The sequence below is a fragment of the Setaria italica genome, chromosome VI, assembly GCF_000263155.2.
Source record: "Setaria italica strain Yugu1 chromosome VI, Setaria_italica_v2.0, whole genome shotgun sequence".
Lineage (NCBI taxonomy): Eukaryota > Viridiplantae > Streptophyta > Magnoliopsida > Poales > Poaceae > Setaria > Setaria italica.
The window spans coordinates 34,885,959-34,897,243 of record NC_028455.1 but is presented as its reverse complement, the minus strand read 5'-3'; the positions used below and the strand labels follow the sequence as shown (position 1 = coordinate 34,897,243).

The following is an 11,285-nucleotide window of genomic DNA, read 5'->3' as shown; positions in this document are numbered from 1 at the left end:
TCCATAACTGCACTAGCTTATTCGTCTCCAATGATTGACCATACACACTAACACACACACGATGTTAGAAAATTTTTGTCATAGATCATAGATGCATGATGGTACTTGCACTGTACGAGCAGCAGACCAGCAATGGCGTCGCCAGACAGTGCTGCAGGGCCAAGAACACAGTCCGGCCGTTTTGGGGAATCATGGCATGTGGAGTACCAGCCACGAGTCATAATGCCCTGGAATATAGCAAGCATCAAACAGAGAGGGCCACACTGCCATAACCACACTCACTAACTACGCTTAACAGTGCTGATTGCCGGGACAAGGTGACCCACGAGTAGGCAAAGCATGCCAGTGACACGGCACCTGATGATGATGCTCCGACCAAACGGTATCGTTCATCAGCTAAAACGTTTACTGACTGACTGACTGACTGACTGACGGAAACGTTACAACTGATCGACCAAAAGTTTCAGATAAGTGAAATGCAGTGCAATTCAGAACCAGGCGAGGAGGAACCTGAATTTTCTTCAGATAACGTTGTTTACTCACTCACATCTTGATCGCCTCTCTGCATTGCCGCCTTTCTACTCGATCGATCTCCCGTTCCAGCCTTCCAGCAGCAGACATGTTGGATGTACTCAGAAGCTCTTTTGTGCTGGAAATCAAGGACAGGGATTAAACTAACCCGCCACCAACAGTTGCCATTACTTGGGATGGCGATGCTTTTGGGCTTTACGCAGATCTGAAGCTTTAATCCTGCAGCTGATCAGATCAGCGCCCTTTGTTTAGGGCCTAAGCAAAGCTTTACCTGCATGCACAGTGCCTGCTTGGCTGCTAGACCTAGACCGCGGCCGTACGTTCAACGGGGAGGGACACCGGCACATGACAGACAGACAAGGTGGTCCCACTTTGAACTTTCGACGGGCCCATTGACCGCGATTGGCCGATGGCGCGTCCTCTCCGTTACGGGTAGAACGGCCACCGTACCCGCAGCAGAAACACAACGCCTCCTCCATTTTTTTTTCCTTCCATTTCTTTTTTATTTTTCACCAAACCACCCCTCTCTCTGTCTCCGCCGCCTCCTTCCCACCGCGCAGCCACCATTACCAATCCCCCCCTCCCCTCCTCTCCACACCATTACCGCAGCTACAAGGAGAAGAGAGGGAGGAGATGAGCCGACGAGGAGACGGCTATCTCGCCGCTCACTAGCCGGCCGCCCGCATTGCTTCCCCCCGTCTATCTCCCGCGCCTCCCGCATTTCCCGCGACTAGCTTCCATTCCACGGGCGCGCCTTCGCCGCGCGTCGCAGCAGGTAATTGACATACTCTGCTGCTAGCTTGCTCCCCTTTAATTTCCTCGTCGTCTGAATTCTGATAAACCTCGCGCGCCGATGCTAGTAGTTGGTGAGCATCAAAGAAAAATTGTGGCTTTGGCTTGGTTCCGTTTGGTCTTCCTCCCTCCGCTCCCCCATGTGAGGCGCATAGATTAAAAGGATTAGTTTTTAGGAAGCGTGGCGGGGACCATGGTCCGTCGCGGCGGCACCGCGGGGCGCCAGCGCGGTCCGCGGCGACGGCGGCGGGCGGCGTCGACCGACCGGATATAATGCTCTCGCGGAAACTTAGCCAGCTGGTCAAAAAGCGGTAGTAATGCCGGTGCATGTGCGGGCAAGAGAGCCCTATCGCGTAGTAATTTGTCCTTGTTGCTTGTGTGGGTGTGGCCTCTCGCCGGATCGCCGTCCACTTCCGTCCAGCGCCCGTTGGCCCGCCGCTTTCGGCCCGCGGGGCACCTACCGCACGCGCCCGAAACTTGCCGTTTTCCCAGCCGCGGGGGGAGGGAGCGTCGCTGTCGCGCAATGCCAGTGTTGTTTGGTCCGGGAGGACGGGGTTGCCGGTTTGCCGCTGAAATTGGCATGAAGGGAGGGGGGAGACTTTGATATTGATAATGCTCTTGGCCGGCGAGGGTGTGTGTGCAGGGGGAGGGGGCTCTGCCGCCATGGGGGCGCCGGGCGAGGAGATGACGGCGGAGGCCAAGGAGGAGAGGATAATGGTGTCCGTGCGCCTCAGGCCGCTCAACGGCAGGGAAGCTGGGGACAGCTCCGACTGGGAGTGCATCAGCCCCACCACCATCATGTTCCGGAGCACCGTCCCCGAGCGCGCCATGTTCCCCACCGCCTACACCTACGGTGAGTCGCAGCAGCAGAGCTCAGCTCACCTTTGTTGCAATTTTCTTTTTCTTTTTTCGAAAGACCACCTTTGTTGCAAATTGGGGATACCACTAGTGGTTACCCAAATTCGAAAGGCGTTTTATTGGCAGTTGATTGCTCACGTTGTGCTTCTTTCTTATCCCCATCAGATAGGGTGTTTGGCCCCAGTTGCTCTACGCGGCAAGTCTATGAGGAAGGAGCAAAAGAAGTTGCTCTATCAGTTGTCAGTGGAATTAACTGTACGCACAGGAGAAATGAAGCAATCATGTCCTGCCACTTCTATTTCCGACGAACTGTGTGAGCTAACACATGTTTTTGTTCTTGACAGCAAGCATATTTGCCTATGGGCAAACAAGCAGTGGAAAGACTTACACAATGACGGGAATTACTGAATATAGCATGCTTGACATCTATGATTACATTGATAAGGTGCGTGCACACTACTAACATTGTTCGCTTTTATTATCGTTTTGTGAACCATTATTGTTGCATTGCTTGTGTTTCTTTGCAATTGAATCCTTTCTCCATGCTGCAGCATCCTGAAAGGGAGTTCATTTTGAAATTTTCGGCCATAGAGATATACAATGAAGCTGTGAGGGACCTTCTGAGCCATGACTCGACACCTCTTAGACTTCTAGATGATCCAGAGGTACTCTATTCTCCTTGATTTGAACTCGCCATAATTTGTTCTAGGTTTTCCATCATCCTATTTACTGTTCTGAATATTATTCATGTTGTTATTGGAATAGAAAGGGACTACTGTAGAAAGACTCACCGAGGAAACTTTGAGGGACTACGATCATCTTAGGGATCTTCTAGCAGTATGTGAAGGTGGGGGAACTGAACTTGCTGGAAAACAAAGAGGTGTCTTATTTTCCCCACCTCATCTGATTCATTTGGTTTTGTGCTCCAGCTCAAAGGCAGATTGGAGAAACTGCTTTGAATGAAACAAGTTCCAGATCCCATCAAATACTCAGATTGGTTGGTGCCCCTATTATACTGTACTCCCTCCCATTTTGTTTGTAAGGTGCACAAGCATATCAAGATTCAAATTTTACAATCTTTGACCAATAATTTAACTATCAATTTTTTATTTTTATAATGTAAACTTTATATGGTTGGGTTCGTAATCAAGTATACTCTACAGTGACCATAAATTTATAACCATAAACAATATAATATAAGACAAATGAATGGTCAAAGTGTAATTTGGAAGACCATGCCAAGTCATATCATGCTTATAAATAAAAACGGAGGGAGTATCTTTCAACATTATTCTTTTGATAAATACTTTTTGACATATCCTGTTAATTTCAGACAATTGAAAGTTCTACTAGGCAGTATTTAGGAAGAGGCAACTCAAGCACCCTTGTGGCTTGTGTGGTATGAAATATCCTTCTACATTTATAGTTCTTTTATATGGAAAGTTGTGTCGCTTATAATTTTCTTTTGGACAGAACTTTGTTGATCTAGCAGGAAGTGAGCGTGCATCTCAGACCGCCTCGGCTGGTATGAGGCTAAAAGAAGGCAGCCATATCAACCGAAGTCTGCTTACACTGGGAAAGGTCGTCCGTCAACTCAGGTTTGTTTCCTCTAGTAAGGACTCCATAACTACAATGAGTTATTTTTTTCAAAATATTTCTGCTCTAAAATTTTTGGAGTTTGCATTTGTGTACATCCTTTCCACTTGCATTCAAATTCATTAGAAAGCTAATTTTCGAAATATTTGGTGTTACTACTTGATTTGGCACCATTATTTTCATCTACTTTAGTCTGAATTATATGTTCCTGGTGCAGCAAGGGAAGAAATGGCCATATCCCTTACAGAGATTCAAAGCTGACCCGTATATTACAGTCCTCTCTTGGTGGCAATGCAAGAACAGCCATTATCTGCACAATGAGCCCTGCACATACTCATATAGAGCAATCCAGGAACACTCTTCTGTTTGCAACCTGCGCAAAGGAGGTTATTACAAATGCACATGTCAATGTGGTGATGTCTGACAAAGCACTTGTGAAGCATCTACAGAGAGAACTCGCAAGATTAGAAAATGAGCTGAAGTTTCCTGGGTCAGCTTCTTGCACTACTCACACTGAGGCTTTGAGAGAGAAGGATGCACAGATTAAGAAGGTGCACTTTTTTTTCTAAGATTTGTACTTAGGATACTGATAGTTGTATCATCCGCAGTCTCTTATGTACTGTGCACTCTTCTCTTTTTTTTTCAGCTTGAAAAACAGCTGAAAGAATTGATGGAGGAAAGGGACACAGTTCAATCTCAACTTAACTGTTTACTAAAAGGTGATGGTGATGACCATCACAACGAGCACACTGCAAAGCCATGGGTATTTGTTCTCTTACATATATCTACTTTCCTTTAGAATCATCGTATTGTGTAACATCTAATGAATTGACCTACTCATTACAGGATGAGCATAGTCGGTCATCAGAGTCCCTTGCACGAAATGTGTCTGAAGAGGCACTTTCAGTTGCTGATGCTTATGGGGCTGCTCATCAAGATCAAGATTATGCATCATTTAATGGATCCTATGTCTGCAGTAGTGATCATAATGACTCAGCATTCCTCGGTGAAACACGGGAGCTTCCTCGGCAGACATGGGATCAAAAGTTAGTTTCACCTTGGCACCCTCCAAGCAACCATAGCTCTGATGGTATAGAGCCATATCATATGAAGGAAGCAGCTTCAAGAACTGCATCTGAAGTATCTGAAGAGCATTGCAGGGAAGTTCAATGCATAGACATACATGAGCATGTAAGAAGCAGAAGCCATGAATTCAACGAATTGCTCCCTGAGGACACCAAGATCCAAACACCTGATGTAGAGGTGATCACCAAAGATGCAGTCCCGCAATCTGATGAACAGCAAGGGCTTGAAAGCATAACAAAGAAAATTGAAGATCATGTCAGATCATATCCCAGCAAAGACGAGCAACAAGCTGACAATATAGCAAAGATAGAGGAAGATTCTGTCAAAATGTATCAATGTGAATCTGACAGAATTAGAGAAAATGCTGTCAAACTATATACATGTGACTCTAACCATTCTTTCGACATTAGCAAACCTTACCCACATGAATGTTTGAGTCTGAAGAGGTGCATAATGAGCTCCAGAGATCGTGCATTGGCTAGAAGTAACAGCTGCAGGGCTAGCTTCGTGGTGATTCCAAATAGTTGGTTTGATGATTCTGATAATACCAGCAGGACACCACCTGATGAAATCTTTAGGTATGCTCCCAGAAGGCTTGGTAAGGTCAGGAGAAGCCTGTATGCCGAGAATGATGATTGCCAAAATGAAGACCCTTTATTGGACTGCTCCGTTGTTGCCTGCGAAGTAGCATCTGATGAAGTTGTCAAGGACATGAGCACCAGTGATGAAGTAGCCAAGAAAATGAGCACCAGTGATGAATTAGGCAAGGAAATAAGCACCAATGATGAAGTAGCGAATGAAATGAGCACCAGCGATGAAGAACAAGAAATTCAAATCAATGACATCAGTTGTGTCACGGAGTTGAAAGAGAACACAAAAAATTGCCATGAAGACCAACCTGTGGCATTTCATGCACAACTAGTCATGGTAAGAGGGGACTCTTCTTCAGTTTTCCTTACATTCACAATAGCTCCAGGATCACTCACATCTTGCTTAACAATGCACTAATAACTAGGTATCGTGCTAGCTTGAAGATCATAATTTGTAAATGCTTTTGCCTGACATATCGATATGCTTTAGCTTTCCAAGCTGACTTAATGTGTTTGATTCAAGCAGCAGGCCATTAGAGATGAATCGACAGCCATGAAAACAGTCAAAGACGTTGGTGTAGATATAGCACTGAGCCCCATTGAATCTCCTTCCCATCCGACAGTTGATTTTGAGAAAAAACAGCAACAAATTATTGAGTTGTGGCACGAATGCAATGTCTCCATCGTGCACAGAACCTACTTCTTCCTCCTATTCAGGGGAGATCCAGCAGATAACATATACATGGAAGTGGAGCATAGGAGACTATCATTCATTAAGAATTCATTCAGTGCTGAATCCACGGCTCAAGGGGAACTTAATCCTGCCATTGCATCAAGGTACATTCTTTCTTTTATGTATTACAACTAGCAACAAAGTTCTTGGCGGCTCAAAAAAAAAAACTCAGTTCTTGGCTTTTGCATTGCATTTAAACCCATATTTGTGACATAACACTGGCACTTGTTCTGCTGACAGCTTGAAGAATCTTCGCCGAGAAAGGGATATGCTCTACAAGCAGATGCTGAAGAAGCTCTCCAATGGGGAGAAAGAGAGCATCTACAGCAAATGGGGCATCGATCTGAGCACGAAACAACGGAGGTTACAGCTCTCCCGCCTCATCTGGACACAGACTGACATGGAGCATATCAGAGAGAGCGCCTCTCTTGTTGCAAGGCTGATCGACCTTCTAGAGCCCGGACAGGCTCTCAAGGAGATGTTTGGGATGAACTTCAGTCTGGCCCCACGAACTGACCGGAGATCATTTGGCCTGGTAGGTTCTTACTCCATGAAGTGAGCGTTATAACAGAGATGGGTACGGCAACAATGACATGGACACATGGTGGTGGTAGTAGGATACGTAGCGCAGGAGTTTGACTTGATTGGAGAGGAATTGCTCCCCATGGGTGATTGATTTCACTGATGCCCTCACCTGTTTTGATGCTTGTCCAGTGTGCGTGTGCGTGTGGTTGATAATTTTTTTCATGGTAATTTCACAGAGGTGGATAAAAAACATCACCAGTTCTTACTGTCTGAATGTGTTTGTAACCACGTTTGTTGATATGGATGTCGGGAAGGCTTGCTCAATGCATGCCAGAATTTACGAATACTGAACCGATTCCCATGATTCACTCTGTTTTGAGTTAGATTGCCAAGCGTGCGGCTCGCTCATTCTTGAGATTAAACGAGAAGCTTGCTGCCGTGTCTCCTAGGTTCATTTGGCGTTTCTGAAATTTGTGGACGACCAGTGGCTTGTCTTCTTTCACCTTTTTCAGGAATTGAATGATCTCTTCGAATTCATAATAAAATTATTAAGAACCGTCTCGAGTGGACATCCCAGTTAAGAATTTGTTGTTGCATGGTTATCTGGACTTAGCAAAGGGTACGATCTACATCTGTTTCTTATCGTTCGTGTGTTCTGCACATCATGATCCTTAGAAGAAACTGGAGGGTAACGGTGTTAGGGATGATAATACAAGATTAGCTAGCACCGCAAGAATTAAAGAGAAGAGCCCGTGAGCATTGATTAAATTCTCAATGCAATGCTTCTGCAGGGTGTGCCGTCAGGCAGGTATAGCACTCCTCGGTCTTTTTCTCCAAAGGAAAAACACAAAAATAAGCCAAAAGAAAATCAAGTAGAGAAGAAAAGGCAGTACATTCATACCCTCCAAATACATTCTTTGTTCATCTATAATAACTTGGAGTACGGTTGAGTCGTAGAATATCATATTATCATGCCATGCCATCATCTTACACCACAAAGGAGAGCCATAGCGCACAAAACAACCATCTACTACATCCCAGTATCCTTCACTTAAACATGGAGATGTCGAACACACGGGCGGAGCCATCTGTTGAGGCCGAGACCAAGGCGTTGCCATCGGCGGTGGTGGCCAGCGACTGCACCACATCTGCATGGCCGCTGAACTCCCTGGCACAGTCCCCAGAGAGGCTGTCCCAGATGCGCACCTTGCCATCGATGCATCCTGACGCAACATACCTTGACGAACCCAGCCATGCTAGCGATGTCACGCCCTCCTGCAAGAATTCATGCACAGATGAATGAATGAACGAATGATCACAAGTGCATCCAGAAGCGAAGAAGAAAAGGAAGACGAGGACCAAGCAAATAACTCACGTCATGCTCGCAAATGCAGCGGCTTGATTGATGCGCGAGGTCCCAGATGATGAGCTTTTGATCCATGCTCCCGGTAGCTGCCCAGCCGTAGCTGCAGGCAAGAAAGGTCACAATCTGCAACAAAATTCTGTTGCACACTAACCACACTAATGTAGACAATACCTTGATGAGATGCCAACGCACTCGATGGAATTGGTGTGGCCGACTAATGAACCGACGACCTACAAAATGACCAAGCATTGACCGAAAAGGGCAAAACGGTGAACAAACAAAGACTAGCTAGAATTGAATGCTTGGTCAATGTGCACACATTGTCACCTACCTGGCCAGAGTTTACATTCACAATGTGCACAGAATTATCCTTGGAGCCACTAACAACTGTTTGTGAGTCCAAAGTAATTGATAAGCATGTCAATCCATCAGTATGATAGCCATGGCCTACAATGAGGGAAACACAAAAATTAAATAAATTTCATGTGTGCTGTTGACTGAGCACGTCTAAACATATACGGTCATTACAACATAGGTGACAATTTACCTCGAACAACATGTCTGCTTTGTGCACTTCTTGGGTCCCATATCCTCAAAGTTGCATCATCCGACCCAGTACATATAAGTTTACCTTCAAATGGAACAGAGCATTCATAGGCACATCTAAATAGGTGATCAAACCACAACTTAATAGATAAGCAAATGTACAACAATCAAGGAACCGTGATGGTACCATCTGGAGTAAAATCACCACATGTCACTGTGCTACTATGTCCAGCAAAGGTATTAAGAAAGGCATTATGGTCAGCATTCCACATCCATACATTACAGTCCTCTGATCCAGCGATTATCAAATGTCCTCGTGGATGCCATTTAAGCCACTACAAAACATGTAAATTACTCTGTGAGACTAATCATCGAATAGTGATGTATTTCGTGATGAGAAAGCAAGGGTTCTACACTGGAAATCAGTCGAAGGAGACCAGAACATCTGACCTCAAAACCTGACCCAGAACCCTCAAGGGTTCCATGAAGAGAACGTATAGCTGTATTCCACACATTTATCTGCCCATCAAAACTTCCACAGGCCAACAAATTTCCATCTGAACTAAAAGCGACGGTGCTGACAGTATCGCTATGTCCTGTATTTAGAAACAGTTCTGTAAGTTTCCTCAATGCAATCCTTAGCATGCATCAACAACGTAGAAAAATACTACATGAGCAGAGGCTAAATAATAGATGCAAAACAAGGGAAAACATAGAATTTAGCTGAAGAATTACAGCCATGGAGAAAATGTAGATGTCATGAGATTCGTGCATGATATCAAATACAGGAAACCATATATCTAAACATTTATCGAGACTACTGACTTGGACAAGAGCGAAATTAGTTTGATTCTGGGTAACAATCAAGAATGAAAATAACATAAATGACTAGCTTAATAGAATTCAAATGAACAAAGAGTGTGTGTTCTTCACAGATAAACAAATTGAAGCATGCACAGATCTCAGAGATAGCAAAGAGATATTCCAATGAGTGACTAGCATCAAAAAAATCAAAACAATAACAAAGCAAACTATACCAGTCAGCTCCAAAGCACCCTCTGCTGATCCAATCCTCCACAGAAATCCTCTATCATCTTTGCCTCCAGAAGCCACAAGTGATGCATCTGTAGGACTGCACGCAACAGTGAAGACTTCATCTGTACCCAGAAAAAGGAAAGAGAAAATAAAAGGAGTATTAGCATAGCTATTAAGGAAAGGCACTGAGATATGTAGCATAATAGAACCAGGATATGAAACATGGAATTTGCTATCCAAATTATACACGGCATGTGTTACTTTGTGGGTGTAAATTGAAGATCATTGCACCATATTACACATAAACATAGTGCTACTACACTGATCAGCTCCCCAGAACAAGTGTAAACTTCCATTTCTAGTTTAAGAACTTGCCTTTGTGGCCTTGAAATATGTATGTAGAATCATCAACGTCTTCTGAATCACCTGAAAACGAAAAGATCAGTTGAACAATCATGGACAAGGCATATTTCAGATGACTTAGAATGTACGTCACGAAGTGAGCAACTGGAGCACATCATTTAGTGCGGTTTATAAATGAAAGTATCAGAAGGGCAGGATCCAATCATTCTTCAGAGTGCAGATGGAACTACAAGAAAATAGCAAAGTATGTAACACAAAGAGAGCTAACTATACTATTTTACGAGACATAGAATAAAGTATTATGCATTTGTAATGGATGATCATATCTCATTCAGATATGATATGATGCCTGCTGAACTCTACAACAGGAGAACAGCCAAGCTAAAGATGCACACTTCTAAGTGTAGTGATACAACAGCATAGCACAAGAATAGGAAAAATACTAAAGAGGAAAGGTGTGCTTGATCAAGCGGTGTTTTCAGACCAAAAGTGTGACGCCATAAGAAGTGATGAGTTATCTCATGAAACTAGTGTGTGCTAGGGTTACACGTGAACAGAGGCCAAATTGTTGCCGATGATTGTAGCTTCAAACAAGCCAGCTGCATCGGCAAAGCAGCAAGGCCGTGTGTGACGGCTTGAGGATAAATAAATTCCAGACTTTCAATTATAGGACGGCACTTCGCAATCACTATGCACAGCCCAAAAACTATCTCAATCTCCTCAGGAATCTTAACAATTTGACCCTGAGGAATTGGCCTAAGAAGCTAGCTAGCGAATAACGAGAAAAGTAGACAAAGAAACATTCGCACAGACTGAAAGCAGCTGAACCAAACTAAATCCACCGCGTACCCATCCCGTCGCCGCCGTCTTCATCGTCGTCGTCGCGGTCGGGGAGATCTGAAAGAGGCAAGGCAAGGAAGAATAAGCAGCGGCATCGATCGAGCAAGCAGGCGGGCAGGCGGCCGAAGGGAGACTAGCACTATACTGCCGACCAACCTTCGTCGTCGATGGTTATCTCGTGGATGATGTCCTCCTCGTTGATGAAGACTTCCTCCTCGCCGTCGGAGCCTTCGCCGGGAAGCTCGCCTGAGATACTCATCGCCGCCAACGCCGCCGCTGCGCCCCCTCGCGTGGCTCGCCTCGCGCACAGCCCCGCTTGATAGCTCCTCGCCGCCGCAGCTTCCCGACCGTGCGCCTGGGCTAGGGGTTTTGTGAGGGATGGGGAATTTTGTGACATGGGGCGGTGGGCTGGGCCGATAATAGA

General features: G+C 45.1%; 2 protein-coding genes across 6 annotated transcripts; one reads left to right on the top strand and one right to left on the bottom strand.

The window, feature by feature from the left end:
• The first annotated feature begins 1,034 nt into the window (after nucleotides 1-1,034).
• Nucleotides 1,035-7,079, top strand: LOC101780196 (kinesin-like protein KIN-7H). 4 transcript variants are annotated; one of them, XM_004974073.4, is made up of 14 exons: nucleotides 1,035-1,306; nucleotides 1,967-2,176; nucleotides 2,347-2,436; nucleotides 2,526-2,626; nucleotides 2,733-2,846; nucleotides 2,947-3,028; nucleotides 3,111-3,178; nucleotides 3,515-3,580; nucleotides 3,655-3,779; nucleotides 3,995-4,328; nucleotides 4,424-4,540; nucleotides 4,624-5,790; nucleotides 5,977-6,290; nucleotides 6,427-7,079. In XM_004974073.4, exons 2-14 carry the CDS (start codon nucleotides 1,987-1,989, stop codon nucleotides 6,743-6,745), a joined length of 3,087 nt encoding a protein of 1,028 aa, XP_004974130.1. In that variant the 5' UTR covers nucleotides 1,035-1,306; nucleotides 1,967-1,986; the 3' UTR covers nucleotides 6,746-7,079. The 4 variants fall into 4 exon arrangements, with proteins under 4 accessions (XP_004974130.1, XP_004974129.1, XP_014660910.1 ...); XM_004974072.4 differs by having other exon boundaries at nucleotides 1,954-2,176; XM_014805424.2 differs by lacking the exon at nucleotides 1,035-1,306 and having other exon boundaries at nucleotides 1,346-2,176.
• Nucleotides 7,080-7,584: 505 nt separating this feature from the next.
• On the bottom strand, nucleotides 7,585-11,231 carry LOC101779786 (angio-associated migratory cell protein). Of its 2 annotated transcripts, none has more exons than XM_012846671.2 (11): nucleotides 11,018-11,231; nucleotides 10,871-10,918; nucleotides 10,034-10,075; nucleotides 9,661-9,780; nucleotides 9,074-9,219; nucleotides 8,811-8,958; nucleotides 8,625-8,708; nucleotides 8,409-8,524; nucleotides 8,249-8,307; nucleotides 8,087-8,177; nucleotides 7,585-7,986 (listed from the first exon to the last, which is right to left on the bottom strand). In XM_012846671.2, the coding sequence occupies exons 1-11, from the start codon at nucleotides 11,118-11,120 to the stop codon at nucleotides 7,759-7,761; spliced, it is 1,185 nt and encodes a 394-aa protein (XP_012702125.1). In that variant the 5' UTR covers nucleotides 11,121-11,231; the 3' UTR covers nucleotides 7,585-7,758. The 2 variants fall into 2 exon arrangements, with proteins under 2 accessions (XP_012702125.1, XP_004974126.1); XM_004974069.3 differs by having other exon boundaries at nucleotides 10,034-10,084; nucleotides 11,018-11,230.
• Between the last annotated feature and the right edge of the window lie 54 nt (nucleotides 11,232-11,285).